The sequence below is a fragment of the Cydia strobilella genome, chromosome 25, assembly GCF_947568885.1.
Source record: "Cydia strobilella chromosome 25, ilCydStro3.1, whole genome shotgun sequence".
Classification (NCBI taxonomy): Eukaryota; Metazoa; Arthropoda; class Insecta; order Lepidoptera; family Tortricidae; genus Cydia; species Cydia strobilella.
This window is the reverse complement of record NC_086065.1, coordinates 7,308,141-7,326,387: the sequence shown is the minus strand read 5'-3', so window position 1 is coordinate 7,326,387 and position 18,247 is coordinate 7,308,141. Positions and strand designations below refer to the sequence as shown.

Sequence of the window (18,247 nt, the reverse complement as noted above, 5' to 3'; positions counted from 1 at the left end):
AAGCAGCCTCCGTCGAGCCTATGTACGCCTGCAACTCCAGAAGAGTTACATGTGCGTTGCCGACCCTAACACTCCTATCCCTCGAGCTCTGGCAACCTTACTCAGCGGCAGGAACACAACACTATGAGTAGGGTCTAGTGATATTTGGCTGCGGTTTTCTGTAAGGTGGAGGTACCTCCCCAGTTGGGCTCTGCTCTAGATCTGGAATGACATTCGCTGTCCTGTGCCCTACCACACGAAGCGAGATGTCACCACTACCACATACCACTTATATGACTTACCACTTGGTTGAGCGTGTCTTCCAGCTCCGCCTCCTCGGGATTTTTGCTGGATTTCTTCAGCAACAGGTCGCAGTACTTGGCCAGCAACTCGGGACTCTTGGACGAGGAGTTTGCGGCGCGAGTGACGGCGTTGCCTTTTGACGAAAACATATGTTGTTAGATTAATTTCTGCAAGCGATTTTAGAAGCGGTGAGTTTTCTAATTTTTCATGTGATTGAAAAGTATGTTATTAGAACAAGGATAAAGAATTAGACCAACAAATTTGAACTAGACTTATATTGACTGGGATATAGACAGTGATTACCTTTTGTATTGTTTTCTTTTTTTGTATGTTTATAAGTAGTGAAACTAACCGTGAATCATTCAAAACTCTTACAAGAAATTTGAACTTTCTATGCAGGAGTTACGGTCCATATTTCAATGTTTAGCGTATTTTATCAATGTAGCCCGGCGGGGTAGGGTGCTGCAACTTAAAAATGAGCTATAAATACTGTATACAAGGTTCAAAATAGCACTTACTGTTAATTAATCGTCCGCAAGCCTTGTCCAGGGCGGCCACGGAGCCGGAATCGTCATTGAATGCGACCAACAAATTTGAACTTTCTATGCAGGAGTTACGGTCCATATTTCAATGTTTAGCTCATTTTATCAATGTAGCCCGGCGGGGTAAGGTGCTGCCACTTAAAAATGAGCTATAAATACTATACACAAGGTTCAAAATGGCACTAACTGTTAATGAATCGTCCGCAAGCCTTGTCCAAGGCGGCCACGAAGCCGGAATCGTTGTTGAATGCGACCAACACGAGCGCGTTGTATTTCTTGTGCACTTCCAGTATCGTTGAAACGTACACCTTCGGGTCCTGGAAATAAGGTGCAATTTTGAATAGATTTATTTCAAGACGAGTACAAACAGCACCACTCTTTGTCCATTACTTTGGACATTATGCCTTTTGTAATAAGACTTACGAACTCTCAGTTAACTGTGGGCGATGGTAAATGGTACCTATTATTTTCTTACGAGTCTGGCAAACAAGTTTTGTCAGTATCAGTAAAAATATACTCATCCCTTTTACATCCAGGAGAAAAAGACAGCATGATTTTCTCTACCTTTGCTTCATTGACAAGCGACATTCTAATGAAATTGTTCTATTTTCTACAGGTTTTAATCGGTGTAAATCCACCGACAGACCAGCAGCTGACTCTGTATTATGGTTGAAATAAATTAACTGCCGCATGACCAAAAGCATAATTTTCCCATGTGTTTAGGCTACAGTTTTACAATCCGCCGACGGAGCGGCAGCTGACCAGTACTAACCGTATGCGCGGGTTCCCCGCACTTGTCGATAGCGTGGAGTTTTGGATGTGGCCGTGTTGTTCAAGCAGACGACGGAGCTCGGTGAGACCGTCAGAGCGAGAAGGCTATACCTTTGGTATGTTAACTCGGGAAGAAATGAGAGTGTTTTCTACGTGTTTGAGCGGCTAATAGCCGTATTTCTCATCCGCCGACGGAGCGGCAGCTGACCAGTACTAACCGTATGCGCGGGTTCCCCGCACTTGTCGATAGCGTGGAGCCCTTGGGCATGAATGTGTTAATCAAGCAGACGACGCAGCTCGGTGAGCCCGTCAGAGCGAGAAGGCTATACCTCTGGTATGTTAGACTTATATTGACCGGGATATAGACCGTGATTACCTTTTGTATTATTTGTGAGCTCCCGATATTTCGACGCAGTTACATGCATCATGTTCACGGGTGACCGAAGATAGCGGGTGGGTGTCAAAGTTGTGTAGACAGCGCTCTGTCTACCCTCATTCTTGCGCGTCGGCTGCGTTCACTTTCAACGTTACCAACGGTCGCATTCACACTTGTTGGTTGTTGTGTATGAATGGCTACAGAGTTAACATGGACAAGCGGGACACAAAAACCAAGCGCCTTACTCATCGCGTTGAGAGACAGCCAGCGTTTATGCCGTACGTCAAGGGTGTGACAGACAAGATATCAAAAATACTAAATAACTACTCTGTAAAAACTATCTTCACCCCGCACAGAAAAATTGCACAATTTCTGCGGTCGCCCAAAGACAATTTTCCCCTGGAAAAACCTGGTGTATACAAAGTTGAGTGCAGCTGCGGTAGTTCGTACATTGGGCAGACCAAACGCACTATTGCCTGCAGAATTAAAGAACACATTGCTGCGGTCAAGAACAATGACGTTCGCAAGTCAGCTATTGCTCAGCATCTCCTTGAGTCGGGTACAAATCACTGGATCGAGTTGCATAGTCCCAAGGTCATTTCGACAGAACGCCACTATATACCAAGATTGGTAAGAGAAGCCGTTGAAATTCACAAATACAAAAATTTTAATCGTGAAGATGGGTTTAAACTGTCAAATGTGTGGAATCCTGTGATTTGTTTGTGTAAAAAACCAGTGATATCCGAATCAAACACGCGTAGTGACACCGTGAGTGTAGTGTGTTTGGACAGACCAACGAGTGTGAACGCGACCGGACCAACAAGTGTGAATGCGACCGTTGGTAACGTTGAAAGTGAACGCAGCCGACGCGCAAGAATGAGGGTAGACAGAGCGCTGTCTACACAACTTTGACACCCACCCGCTATCTTCGGTCACCCGTGAACATGATGCATGTAACTGCGTCGAAATATCGGGAGCTCACAAATAATACAAAAGGTAATCACGGTCTATATCCCGGTCAATATAAGTCTAGTGAAACTAACCGTGAATCATTCAAAACTCTGGTATGTTAACTCAGTCGGGAAGAAATGAGTGTTTTTCAAGTTTGAGCGGCTAATAGTCGTATTTCTCATCGGCCGACGGAGCGGCAGCTGACCAGTACTAACCGTATGCGCGGGTTCCCCGCACTTGTCGATAGCGTGGAGCCCTTGCGCGTGGATGTGTTGCTCAAGCAGGCGTCGCAGCTCGATGAGCCCGTCAGAGCGAGAAGGATATACCTTTGGTATGTTATCTCAGTCGGGAAGAAATGAGAGTGTTTTCTAGGAGGGAGGGGAGGCTGTATGGTATGGCGACTCAGCCGAGAAGAAATGAGAGTGTTTTCTACGTGTTTGAGCGGCTAATAGCCGTATTTCTCATCCGCCGACGGAGCGGCAGCTGACCAGTACTAACCGTATGCGCGGGTTCCCCGCACTTGTCGATAGCGTGGAGCCCTTGGGCGTGAATGTGTTGTTCAAGCAGACGACGCAGCTCGGTGAGGCCGTCCGGGATGCGAGCGAGAAGGCTGTACATCCGACCTAAGTCGGTGTTCTTATCGCCATCTAGGAGTTTCTGAAAATAAAGACAACACTTCAGTTTTATTTATTCGTATGGCAAGCAGTGGACAGATTGCATCTGTTGATGTGTGTGCTGTGTGTGGTGACAGTGGTGGTGTCTGTGTTGCTATTGTTGTTGGCTGGTGTACTGCACTCTTAGATAAGAACTTTTGAGCGTTGTGAGAATTTCTAAATTAGAATCATGAGTAAATATAACAAGAGTACATCTCGAGCGTAGTGGGGAATTCTAAAGTAGAATTCTCAGTGTATATACGATTTCAGAGCTGGAATCATGAGCGTAGTTAGTTATGTAGTCTTGACCACACCGTAGGTTTCTAAAGTGGAAATCTCAAGCGAAGCTAGGACTTTTGTAGAAGAATCTTGAGCATATCGTAGCGGGGGTTTCTAAAGTAGAAACGCGGGGAGTTTCAAAGTAGAATCTGGATATATTGATTTAAACTAACACAATTTGCAATGGAAAGAAGTATTTTAAATTTAAGAAGAATACAAAAAACAAGAAATATAGACATCCGCAAGAGAACAAAGATAACAGATGCCCTGCAGTTTAGTCTGAAACAAAAGTGGAGGTGGGCAGGTCATGTAGCAAGATATCAGGATCAAAGGTGGACAAATCTTGTAACAAAATGGCCAGGCCCAGCTGGAAAGAGAAGAGCGGGAAGGCAAAGAAAAAGATGGATGGATGTTGCCACCGACAAAGAGAGGTGGAGACAGATGGAGGAGGCTTATACCCTTGGGGACCACTAATGTGGGATAAAGCTAAATAATAATAATAATAAAACACGATTTTCACTCATAATTTTAAAACTAACACGGGACTTAATCGCGTACAAACTTACGTTTATTTATGGCCTGACGTTTCGAACGTGACGTTACGTTCGTGGTCACAGGCGGACCTGACGAGACTGTGGTTGAGTGCCTAAAGCCTAAGATAAATAAACGTAAGTTTGTACGCGATTTAGTGCCAGTTGCACCATCCGCGCTTGACAGACTGATCAACGTCACCTGGGGCGCCGCTGCGGTTTAGTATGAAACTTTCCATACATTAAATTTTGCGAACTCTTTAACGATGACAAACAGTTTGGTGCAACCGACCCTAAGTCCAGTGTTAGTTTTAAAATTAGAATCTAGATCATCGCTAGTGTTTCACCTGGAACTCGGCGTGAAATATCTCGAGGTGTTTCTCTATGAGCACTCTGTCGCAAGTTTTGGCGAGTCGCTCCATTGTCGTCTCGTGCAAGTATACTTGTACACGTCGCTGTTCCTCTTGTAAACGCTGCTCGGCCTGCGAACAAATATATGGAAGGGTTAGACGGACGTCACATTGGATGCGGAATCGCACGCCGCGCCGGTATACAGGGTGACCTTAGCCTTTGGACAAACCCTGGAATCCCACGTAGGAAACCCAGGAATGCTATAACATTAATATTTTTTTAATTAGAACAAAAATTAAAATAAAAAAAATTCCAAACAAAAATTAATTCCAATGATCGACAACAAAAAGAATCATAACTGTATTAATCATTGGCAGTGTTTTTGGCAATTTGTTCGAAAATGTGCGGCAATGATGACATTTGTCAAAAGTCAGAAACGTCAGAATCTAATATCATAAATGTCATAAATAAAACAGATAATCAATAAAGTCGAAGAAGGTTTCATACTATTTATTACCTCAGGCGGTCTAGCATAAGTTGCGTTCTCGCGCGCGAGTCCATACTTGAAGTCGCGCTAAATGTATGGAGTCGCGGGCGAGAACGCAACTTATGCTAGACCGCCTGGAGCTATTAACACTTACTACGTAATTTGTTAATTTCTTCGTAACCGCTACACCGGTAGTTATGATACTTTGTATACTGATTCTAAATACCCTAATGCATATGTACATTTCGGCTTTGTCCAATGGCTAAGGACACATACGGACAAGGCTAAGATTACATACAGATGTATGTAAATGTATGTGCCATTTTCAACCAAAAGGGTACTTATTGTCGCTTGTCAGTAGGGCGCTATTTCCATATAGCTTCAATTAGAAATCAACCTTATCAACAAGCGACAATGTGGTACCTTTTGGTTGAAAACGCCACATATAAAGATCATACTGAGCAACTTTTGATAAATAACATTTTTATTTTATTTATTTTTTGAGAATATCTAGGACGCAGCGATGGTTTCCAAAATAGAATCTCGAGCGAAGCGCAGACTTTTAGAGCAAAATCTCGAGTGTAGTGAGCGGTTTTTAGAAAAAATCTTGACCATTGCTATGGTTTCTAAGCAGAATTTTGAGCGTAATAAGGATTTCTAAAGTAGAATTTTGAGCGTCGTGAGGCTTTTTAATAATCTTACTTTATACACCCCTGCAGTGAGTGTTATTAGAAAAGTAACTAGAGCGTAACATTAAGAGTTTCTATTGTAAAATCTGAGCGAAGAGGGGTTTCTAAGGGACAAATAGGAATATGTCACACAGAAGAATATTAAAGCTTGCGGCAATGGTATTTACGCTTAAACAATCTGGTATTCCACCCTATCTCGCGCGTAAACTTGAATGGAAGCCTAACCGAAAGTTGAAAGGTTTGCGTGAGCAACAAGAGCGTATCTCTCTTCCACTACTCCGGCTTCAGTCATTTGGAGGCAGTTTTCGTTATGCTGCGTCTAAATGCTGGAACAATTTGCCGCCACCAGTAGTTAACTGTAAGTCCCTGGCGGTTTTCAAACTACGTTGCAAGGCTTATTTACTGGACCTCCAAAAGGAAGTAACGTACACTTTTGGTTGAGTGACCTGCTCAATAGATATTTAAATTTAGCACTTTAGTTAGCACTTCTTTGTCCACTGCGCATTGCTCGGTTTTGCTATCATGTCCTATATGTAATAGTGTAAATGTTTATACTGTCCTTAGCTAGATACAATTACGGCGGTGGCAGAATAACAGCGTCCGTTGCTGAAAACCTTTGGGGCTGCTGTGCCCCGAAGCCTTTTTGGCACAGACATCAGCTGAGCCACCTTCCCTTTCAATTAGTTTGTAAGCATTATCGTGTACTTTTATTATGTACCTATGTTACAACTTCTTGAATAAACGTCTTTTATTATTATTATTATTATAAATAGTACCTTGACCATAGTAAAGATTCTTTACTTTGATCATGTACTCAGTGACTGGGTCCTCAAGACTTCAGTACTTTCTCGAGTGTAGAACCTTTCACTTATCTTAAAGTAGAATCTTGAGCGTAGTGAGGGTTTCATGAGAGGAATCTCGAGCGTAGTGAGGGTTTAATGAGAAGAATCTAGAGTGTAGCTAGCGTTTTTAGTGTTATATGTCTTACCTTGATCATGTACTCAGTGACCGGGTTATTCCTCAGGAATTCAGTACTTTCTCGAGTGTAGAACCTCTCCGTATCTTCCAAGAATACCGCCTCGAATGTATCCTTGTAGATGGCGAGGTTCTGTCCGCGGGCGCTCGGGTCCTCCTCATTCAGGCCCAGGGCTACGTAGCAGTTGATCACCTGCAAATATAATAAAATAAATAAATATAAGTACAATCTGACTCGACAGAACGATGAATGACAGTTCCGTTATCCCAATTTGCCCAACTGCTCTCTCGTTTTAGAAAAAGATTGGTACAATTTTTTTTTTTTTTTTATGATGAAATAGGCAGGCGTTTGACCACGATCCCACCTGATGGTAAGTGATGATGTGGTCTACGGTGGAGCACGCTTACCTATGAGATACCTATTTACTCTTGCCTTGAAGAGCTCCAAATTGTACTCATGCGGAAACACAAACTCGGGCAGGGCGTTCCACTCCTTGGCAGTTCGCATAAGAAATGTGGAAGCAAAACGCTTTGTGCGTATTTTTGGAGTTCCTACCATGAAGCGATGCCGGAGTGCCGTTTGTTTTGTGGTCCGATGGTAAAAATGGGACGGAGGAATAAGGTTGTGCAGTTCCTCGGCACATTCTCCGAAATGTATCCTATAAAAGATCCTACAAAACCATGATGATTGACCACCACTTTGAACTTTGAACTTTGATTTGGTAGTAAATATTCAATGTCTGGTATATAAGTATATTCACAGCTTAGTGGCACTGCACTCCTTTCTTGTCAAAGTATTTCACAAAATCAGAGGGCGGAGTTGCTCATGGCAAAAATCGGTAATAGAGTTGGAACGTTGAATTTTATTGACTTTTTCAGCTATCGATAAGTCCAGTCACCTTTTACATTTTTGACTTTAACATTAACCTCTTTGATTAGCTAGTTGAACATTTGACCTCTTTGATTAGATTAAAAGTAAAGTCATTTCTGCCACTAGTCTTTTTGCAACTAATTCACGTTTGTAAAAAATGGTTAATCCAAAAAGAAAAACAATTACCAAATTATAAACTGAAATAAATATCATATACGAAGGAAAAAATGACCAAAGAAAAACCACAAATTAAAATATTTTCATAGAAAATAATTTAATTTGTTCTTAGAGAATTACCAAATTGATAAAGAAGTATCCTTGTCTTACTTACAACGAAAACAACTCAACAATATACTGCTCTAAATGTAAGGTTCACTTAAAGCAACTAAAAAATATTGCGTTGAAACTCACATAACGAGCAAAACACATTCACAGTTTAAAGAGGTAAAGAACGATAATAGTTTTTATCTAGATTTGATAATATTTCTCGTTTGTTGCAAGATTCCATGAAAAAAATTAATAATCCACATTTCTGGAATTTTATAAGGTGACTGAACTTATCGATAGCTGAAAAAGTCGATAAAATTCAACGTTCCAACTCTATTAACGTTTGATTTTTGCCATGAGCAATTCCGCCCTCTGCACAAAATACATAATCTTTTATTTGATTTTTGTATTTTTGTCGTTGATCATTTGCTCTATTAGGCCAAGCGAGCACTACGATTTTTTGTCGTGCGATAATTTTGTCGCAGAAATGCAAAGTATGTCTTTACATGTCAGTGCGGGCATACGAGTATACAACCAAAAAATATGTATTACAGTGCGATTCTAAAATCGTGTCGCAAAAATGTAAGTAGTGCGCGCTTGGCCTTAAGGCAAGCGAAGCCAAGAAAAGGGTGAATAGTTCAACTCACCCCAGAAACAAGTCTCGTGTTAATAGTCTCTCCGTTGCGTTCTCGCTCGATCAGCTTCAGCACAGCGTTGGTGACCTGCTTGTTCAAACATTTGAACAAATTGTCGCGCCACGTGACCAATGCCAGCTGATAAATCTCGTAAATCCCCTGAAAAAGAGATTCGAATGTTTATACAAAAAAAACTCATTTTTGCCGACTGTACTTAATGCCTCCAAAGAATTGGACTGGACAAAACAAATAGTATAATAAGGAACTGTTAAAAGCTTTTGATAGCATAGACAGGAACTATATGGACGTTTGGATTAATGATAATGAGTTAAAATGACATCTTAATGACAGAAAATAATGAATAGAAAATGTGTGAAAAATATTTTTGCTATTATAACTACCTGAACAAAAAAAAAGCTTATAATAGAGTTGGTGTTCCACAAGGTGGTATACTAGGTCCGATACTATTCCTAATTGATGGAAATAACCTCTCAAACGTTTACGATTATGCAAATAACCCGTATCATGTTTGAAAACAAGGTTTTAATAAAAACACTCACCTTCCTGCCCTCCTCGCACTCACGCTTAACCCAATGCCGGTTGAGGTAAGCGCAGACTCCGTTAAGCACGCGCGAGCTGAACTGGTATTCTTCCCACTGGTTGGTGTAGAACGCGAGGACATCTTCACCCATCAGATCGGCTCCGTTCTGAAGAAAAATGTCACATTACACTTCATTCTAGAATAGGCGGCAAATTTGAATAAAATAAATGAAAATTAGACAAGTTTTCGTGTTTTTTTTATCGAGCCAACCTTTAAGGTTTTGGTTGGAGTCTGCCCTTGCAAATAATTATAGTCTAGTCTAACGGAAACTACTAAGTTTCCGTGTTTTTTTTTTATGATCATTGCCCTTGATTGACTTGTAAAGTGCATAAAAACTACAACTGTTTACCTTAAGGAGATTGACGAGATAGTTCCTGAGGAACTCCCTAAGGCGCTTATAGAGCTCCAAGCCGACCAGCTGAGCGCCGCCGGTCGTCGCTGGACTCTGTAACATTAAACAAGACAGTAATAGTTGTTTTCAACACACTTGCTCAAAACGACGTTTTTATTCCACCGATTTTTGGCTCATAATCCTAGATATTAAACACGCGTGCTCTTTCAGTGTATTATTCCACTCTTGCTTTTTCATTATTTTATCCGACTGAGTTAAGAAGGTAACTGATTGCTAATAATATGCATGGAAAGGGAGCCTTCTTAATTGGTCGGACTGGCGGGCACATGCCAGTATGACATGCAACACACAATACTATTTTTTTCTACTCGTCGAGTATAATCTGTGTATTACGACTTCATATGCGACACTACAACCTTACTCTTTTCAACGTTGGATAGTCTATGGCACTTCCGACTTAAGCATAAGAATTTTATCGATACGGTTTAGTCAATTATAAAAATTTTGAAAATAGAACTACATACATTTCAGTAAAATATTTCTTGTTTAAGGAGACTCGATTTAATGCAAATTAGCCTACTTTAACACGCTGCTGCGTCGCATCTGCTTTGCGATTGGTTGGCCAACAATTGCTTCATAAGTCATAAACGCGCATGTGACACCCTTCATATAGCAACATCCATATCCTACGAAAACCGCTTAGCGTTGCTTGTTAGTCTCCATAGGCTACGGTGGCCAAAATCGAGAAAAAAACTGTCTTAAAATTGAATTTAGCGCGGAGCAGGTACCAGGGCCTCATGAGTTACGAGAAGGTGTCGTTGACCAACCCGCCGGGGGCGCCGGGCCCGGCGGCCGGGGCGCGTACGAGTATGAAGGTATCGCGGGCTGCGGCAGCTCGCGTATCTTAGCTGTATACTTTTGGTTTGTTTAACTAAGTATATGATTCTACTAGTTGAAAGTATTATTTTTTCGTCTCGTAGACAAAGTATTGTATACAATAGTGATATAATCAAGCTTTTCAATCTCGTACCTTAACTTAAGCAACTCAGCAAGCTTCGTTGCTTAAACACGGTACTCGACTGAAAAGCTCTCTATTATATCACGATTGTATAAAATACTATTACAGTACATATGGCTCTTTCGACATATGCACGAAAAGTGCTCTTTTACGCACTAGTGCGAGAAAGTAGCACCATATGTGCTGTAAAATAATGATTCATCTTTTCACCAGTACATGACGAATATTTGAGTCGCTTAATTTCATACTCGGGAAAATTCATCTGTCAGATTATGCGATTTTGGTATTAAGAAAAGGTAATAGGGTAGATGGGCGAATAAGTACCAGCTTGAGGCGCTCGAGTCAGTTGAGAGGAGGGCCAAGAGAATCATCAATGACAGCAATCTGACGAATGCTCGACTCCAAAGTCTGGAGCATCGTCGCAAGGTTGCCAGCCTGTCGATCTTTTATAGGATACATTTCGGAGTGTGCCGAGGAACTTGCACAACCTTATTCCTCCGTCCCGTTTTTAGTATCGGACCACAAGACAAACGGCACTCCGGCATCGCTTCATGGTAGGAACTCCAAAAATACGCACGAAGCGTTTTGCTTCCACATTCCTTATGCGAACTGCCAAGGAGCGGAACGCCCTGCCCGGGTCTGTTTCCGCATGAGTACAATTTGGGACTCTTCAAGGCAAGAGTTAATAGGTATCTCATAGGTAAGCGTGCTAAACCGTAGACCACATCATCACTTACCATCAGGTGGGATCGTGGTCAAACGCCTGCCTATTCATCATAAAAAAAAATTGATTTACCCGAGTTTTGAAGTTAAGAGGCCGGTGTCGATTTTAGTCGCGAAAATGTAAAATTTGATGCGACAAATTTGATGTTTTCTTTTGTTCTATTTAAGTATGTATAAGAATATTGAGCGTAGCTAGAAATTCTAGTGAATAATCTTGAGCGCAGTAACTGCAGTAAGGGTTCCTTAAGTAGACTCTGGAGAGAAGCGGCGGTTTTTAGAGAATCTAGAGCGTAGCGACGATTTTTAGAGAAGAATCTTGAGCATAGCAAGTGGTTTTAAAAGGTTTTTATGGCGAAATTCCGTGTTTTACTAACCTGTTTCTTATTGACAAGGCTAGTGCCCTGGGTCTGCCTCGCGTAGCTGCCCTGCGGGCGGCTGTGCGACGACCCGCTTCCGGTGAACGTGTTCTGATGCACCGAGGTGCAGTAGTTGTATACATGACTGCGTTTTTGTTAAGGAAACGAAAAGTACATACATCCGGAAGATATCGCTTTTTAGCGATAAGACCACCTGTTAGTAAAGAACAGACGCTTACCACAAGGATTCTGGTTGTTATATTTATCAGGGATGTTGCGGATGCCGATTTTTTGACATCCGCGGATGCGGAGGCGAATATTTAAAGGCTCACATCCGCGGACGCGGATGTCAAGATTAGGCACATAAAAAACGTCAAATATTACATTTTAGTATTCTTTTATTATAAAAACCGGCCAAGTGCGAGTCGGACTCGCGCACCGAGGGTTCCGTACTTTTTATTTATTTTTATATTTGAGTTGATTGAATGAAAGGTAAATTGCGGTTTACGATTTATGACGTATTAAAAAAAAACTACTTACTAGATCTCGTTCAAACCAATTTTCGGTGGAAGTTTGCATGGTAATGTACATCATAATATATTTTGTTCAGTTTTATCATTCTCTTATTTTAGAAGTTACAGTAAAATGTGTAATGTGTGTCCCCCCCATACACATTTTACCACTTTGGAAGTGTCTCTCGCGCAAACTATTCAGTTTAGAAAAAAATTATATTAGAAACCTCAATATCATTTTTGAAGACCTATCCATAGATGCCCCACACGTAACGGGTTTGATAAAAAAAATTATTTTTGAGTTTCAGTTTCAAGTATGGGGAACCCCCAAAATTTATTGTTTTTTTTTTCTATTTTTGTGTGAAAATCTTAATGCGGTTCACAGAATACATCTACTTGCCAAGTTTCAACAGTATAGTTCTTATAGTTTCAGAGAAAAGTGGCTGTGACATACTGACGGACGGACAGACAGACATGACGAATCTATAAGGGTTCCGTTTTTTGCCATTTGGCTACGGAACCCTAATAACGAAACTAAGTATTTGAACCGTGTTTTTTTTCCGTTAATTTCAAGGGTAGGGACCTGTAGGCCGAGCACATGATTGACGCGACAGTATCTCGCCGCGAGATAGACTACCCGTCTTTTACTAACTGTATGAATTAAAGGGTCGGGTGAAGAGTTGCAGGAGATGGTAACTAGAATGCATGGATCTTTTGAAAGGAAAGGAATGAAAATAAATGTAAGTAAGACGAAAGTTATGGTATTTGAAAAGGAGGAATATATGACAAACTGTGAAATTTTGATTGGTCAAGAAAGAGTAGAACAAGTGAAAGAGTTTGTGTATCTGGGAACATTATTCACTAGGAACGGTAAGCATGATAAAGATATTGAAAGGAGAGTGAGTGCTGGAAATCGCGTGAATGGGGCACTTAACGCTTTTATGAGCAGCCAGAAGGTGTCGCAAAAGGCACGGTTGGCTGTGCATAGAGGGGTGCTGGTGCCTACACTTATGTATGGTAGCGAAAGTTGGGTATGGCAGAAGAGGCATCAGAGCCAAGTGAATGCAGTGGAAATGAGAGCGTTGAGAAGTGTGTGTGGTGTGAGATTACAAGATAGAATTAGGAACAGTGTGATAAGGGAAAAGTGTGGCCTGAGCGAAGATGTAGTGACAAAAATTGAGAAAGGTATGTTGAGATGGTTTGGACACGTGGAAAGAATGAGTGAAAGAAGGCTAACAAAGAGAGTGTATAAGGGAGAGGTAGAAACGGGAGTTGGAAGGGGCAGACCTCGGCGGACTTTCTCTGATCAGATCGGGGAAATCCTGAAGAAAGGCCAGGTCAAGAGCACCCTAAACCAGCGAGCGTGTATGAGGAATGTTATGAAAGTGAAGGAAGCGAAAGAGGTATGTCAGGATCGTAGCAAGTGGAAATCCGTGGTCTCTGCCTACCCCTCCGGGAAATAGGCGTGATTATATGTATGTATGATTATATGTATGTATGAATTAAAGGTGGACGGGTAGTCTATGTCGCGGCGAGATACTCTCGCGCCAATCATGTGCTAGCCCGGCTGAGCATAAATCAAGTAACTTTCTTAAAAACACCGGTATTCTAATTAACTCCATTTCGGAGATAATCAATTTTTTTTTCTGATTAGGCCCTACGAGCGAGTACACTTGCCTTAGGGCTTGTTTACATATTGTTTAGTGTTTAGTATGAGTTCATACATTTGCTACTAAACTTAAATAAGTACTATCTCGGACGATCGATGTTCGAAATGACATTGATATGTCACAGTATTCAATTGTTTGGTTGAGTGAAATGTAATGCCCATGATACAACAACGCTATATGCAACATTTAATTACTTTTTATAAAAAAAAAAAAAAAAAAAAAAAAAAAAACTGCCATTTAATTTTCTTAAACGTACTTAACCATACCCCCAAGTTAACGGAATTCAATAAAAACACGGTGTATGGTGCCCTACAATCGTATTACTATACTAAAGTCCAAAATCGCTGTCCGTCACCCGCGGCCTGACTACGCGGATGTAGGATCCTACATCCGATATCGGATCGGACAACGTGAAAACGCTCTGAGCGTGATAGAAATGTAACTATGCGTGTGCAATAGAGATGGCAACTGACGGGTAAGTGTACGAAAATCCTCAGCACGCACATTCATCTCGCTCACGCTTACGCTCAGGGAGAGTGATAGAAGACCACGAACCTACGGGGCCTTAAATAAAAACTCGTAATAATAAAGGATACGTATACAGCTCCATGTATCTCTTCCTCTCCATGTGTTGTTTCCTGTAGACATGTTCTATGCCCTCGCGCAGGTCGCCCCATATCTGAAAAACGGTGAAAAAAAACTGTGACAAAAACACACACAAAAAGGTGACGCGATTAAATTTTGTTAAAATAAAACTAACCACAGTGAAGCACTACAGCTTTAATATAATTTTTGGCTTTTTATTATTGTATGTATGTAGCTATGGGCCTTCGTTGCCTGATAATAATTTATATTTAATTTAATTTAATATTATTCTAAGGGCCGGCGCCCACTATCGGTATGGCACGGCAAGGGATCATTCGGCATATATTATTGCCGAGGCATCACATGAATGCCGAGGTGTGCTTAGGAATGCCTCGGCATTCCTCATGCGTTCTTAGGCATGCTAATAACTAATCACTCCTTCATCTTAGAAGCCAAGGCATGGCTAAGAAGACCTCGGCATGTCTGAGACGAACGATTTATCTATGCTCAATATAAAATAAAATTATATGAAATACAAGATATATACAGTGGTACTACGTAAACAAAATTAATAACTAGCTTAAATCTAAAATGGGCCCTTGAGGCATTGTACCGAGGACGCTGGCGGCGTTCCTCGCTGTATCGCAATGCTGATACGTTGTGCGAGGAAGCCGCCAGCTCTTCGGTCACCAGTTACGTCAACCAGACGCTTCGCGATTTCTGCAAACATCTTGTGCGCGCTGGGACCCCATGGACCTAGAGTTTCAACTCCAAATGGAACGAAATGATACTCTCTACGATATGAAATACGATACGATATGAAATAGTTCTAATTGAGCATAAATCAAGCGTACATTGCTGATACTACAGGGGCATTCCCGAAAAGTGTCAGGTAGGTACGTGTACGGTGTACGTGACGTTACTATTTTAACACTTCTGATCACCTGATAAAGCTAAGAAGCCGATATTCGGCATGATAACGTTTGATAAGTTAGCAGTAAATTGAACGTATAAAATACAGATTTCTGTAGGTAATTAAGGTAGCTGCCATAAGACGACAACACAACACGACACGACACAACGACAGACAAATGTGAACCGGGCTATACGCGCCACGTCCCCGACATAGTAGACCTTTTTGTGGAATTTCACTAAAATTTTTAGGTTTCCGTACCCAAAGGGTAAAAACGGTACCCTATTACTAAGACTCCACTGTTCGTCTGTCTGTCACCAGGCTGTATCTCATGTACCGTGATAGCTAGAAAGATGTAATTTTAACAGATGATGTATTTCTGTTGCCGCTATAATTGTACATGATTATGCAAATATAAATAAATACAAAGACTAAAACTTTTTTATAGACGCGATTTTCTTTTACGAAACGCGATCTAGGTCACCCACAAGCCATGTTCCGATTTTACAATATCGATCCAGACTTAAAATCAATAATTGCACAGTTCGTATTTAAATTAGCAAAGAACAGTTGTGATGACGAAACTGTGGAAAGTGTGTCAACAGTGCCGTCTGCTTGTATTGTAGTTTTAGCAAATTGAGAACAGCTTATTAGACTTTTAACCCAACATCGCGTCGCAAAGGATGGTTTAGTCTGCATCTTTTCAAATGTTTTTAGGGTTCCGTACCCAAAGGGTAAAAACGGGACCCTATTACTGAGACTCCGCTGTCCGTCTGTCTGTTTGTCACCAGGCTGTATCTCATGAACCGTGATAGCTAGACAGTTGAAATTTTTACAGATGATGTATTTCTGTTGCCGCTATAACAACAAATACTAAAAACAGAATAATATAAATATTTTAATGGGGCTCCCATACAACAAACATGATTTTTCTGTTTTTTCCGTAATGGTACGGAACCCTTCGTGCGCGAGTCCGACTCGCACTTGGCCGGTTTTTTTAGAGTTTACGCCTAAGACGGTAATCTGTTCAACTAAAGCCATTGTTCCTTTTATGCGAGCGGTCGGCCATTGTGTGCAATTGTTAGACGCATACTACAGAAAACTGGATCCTGCAAAAAACCGTACCCGCAAAGAAACTGTACGTCAGTGTGAAAGAGCTCTTAGTTTAAAATATTAAAATAAATCTTACCTGATCCAAATCAATTTGCTTTAGCGGCGGCGGCGGTTTCAAGCTAACACCACTCATCGTAGACTCATAAACAAACTAAATAATTAATTAACACTGATTAACGTGTACAATAAACTAGCGGCTATACACAAGAGATCACAGATATATTGTTATTTACAATAACATAATTTAATTGCTGGGGTTTTCTGGAACAAAGAAAAAATAATGTTAATTTGGTAAAAAGTTATAAATATTTTTATGGAGATACACCTATGCTTATACTTTAATAAGTAAGAACCAAAGACCTATGTAACTCCGTATAAGATAAATACAGTCTAATGAAAAAACGTGCCTCGGAAATCAAGAAAACAGGGATGTTTGCGAATATTCGCTTGCGCATCCGCAACCGCGGAACTTCCGCATTATTTTCAACATCCGCATCTGCATAAAATCGATGCTGAGCTTAATGCGGATGCGGATGTGGAACAGTTAGGTACAGGAATGTCTTAGCGGCGGCGTAAGTGCTAGGTAATTTCGTCATTAGCCAATAGGAATCTCGTTTCGTTGTTGTGATCGTCGATCGAGCACTAGCCTATGGCAGACAGCGACAAGAAGTGAATAATTTGTTTTATTTGAACTTTAGTATACTAATGCGATTGTGGGGCACCTATATTCTTGTTTAAATAACAAGTTTCATTTTTTTTAATAAAAATTACTAAAGTGTAATATAAGACGTTTTTTATGAGCCTAATCTCGACATCCTTTAAAAATCCGCATCCGCATCCGCGTCCGCGGATGTCAAAACATCGGCATCCGCAACATCCCTGAACCATGATAGCTAGACAGTTAAAATTTTCACAGATGTTGTATTTCTGTTGCCGCTATAACAACAAATACTAAAAACAGAATAAAATAAAGTAGGGCTCTCATACAACAAACGTGATTTTTTGCCGTTTTTTGCGTAATGGTACGGAACCCTTCGTGCGCGAGTCCGACTCGCACTTGGTCGGTTTTTGTCATTAGAAAAGGCCCTAATACTAGGTATGTCCGTATGTGTTACTGTGATACAAATCCTATTTATTATTAAAGTTATATTTTATCAGATACTTTCAGTAATTTTGGTGTCAATTTCAATTAAAACTAGTTTAAACTTTCACGATTTTTACTCAGTCAGAACGACGGGACTTAATCGCGTAAAATTAAGTTTTCAATTTACCTCCGTTTAGAGGACGCGTTGTCCCCGTGGTCTCGGAGAAGACTGGCTAAAGATGACATCAACATCTTCTAGGCGCGAGTTTTTCGAACCACCCGCACCTGTTCTGATTTTGTTTATTAAATTGAACGTTTTGCGCACCTAAATTAAACTCAACTTTAGCCAGCCTTCTCTGGGACCACGGGGACAACGCCGTCCTCGAAACGTAGGTAAATTTAAAACTTAAGTTTACGCGATTAAGTCCTATCATTGTGAATATATATTTCATGAAATAAAACTATGAAAGCAGATTATATCGCGTATACTGAATTTATAATACGTCCAGATGTTTCGAACCCTTTACAGCGTTCGTGGTCAACAGGGTGACTGAGGAAAAAGTACAAAGTGCAAAAATACCCACATACTACAAATAATAATGAACCATCATAGACTATAAACTTTAAGGCTGGTTATACATGCAAAATCGGTTCATAAGGC

At 40.9% G+C, this 18,247-nt stretch overlaps 1 protein-coding gene across 2 annotated transcripts in view; it reads right to left on the bottom strand.

The window, feature by feature from the left end:
* LOC134752797 (cullin-1) overlaps positions 1-18,247 on the bottom strand; it is a 29,931-nt gene that overhangs the window by 9,862 nt on the left and 1,822 nt on the right. For both annotated transcript variants that reach the window (XM_063688514.1, XM_063688515.1), the window contains exons 2-12: positions 16,579-16,763; positions 14,488-14,570; positions 11,728-11,854; positions 9,610-9,705; positions 9,220-9,366; positions 8,672-8,818; positions 6,900-7,079; positions 4,732-4,866; positions 3,421-3,579; positions 1,012-1,141; positions 282-415 (exon numbers count right to left, since the gene is read on the bottom strand). In XM_063688514.1, the coding sequence (XP_063544584.1) occupies positions 282-415; positions 1,012-1,141; positions 3,421-3,579; positions 4,732-4,866; positions 6,900-7,079; positions 8,672-8,818; positions 9,220-9,366; positions 9,610-9,705; positions 11,728-11,854; positions 14,488-14,570; positions 16,579-16,635 (1,395 nt within the window). In that variant the 5' untranslated portion in view covers positions 16,636-16,763. The remainder of the gene's footprint in view (positions 1-281; positions 416-1,011; positions 1,142-3,420; positions 3,580-4,731; positions 4,867-6,899; positions 7,080-8,671; positions 8,819-9,219; positions 9,367-9,609; positions 9,706-11,727; positions 11,855-14,487; positions 14,571-16,578; positions 16,764-18,247) is intronic.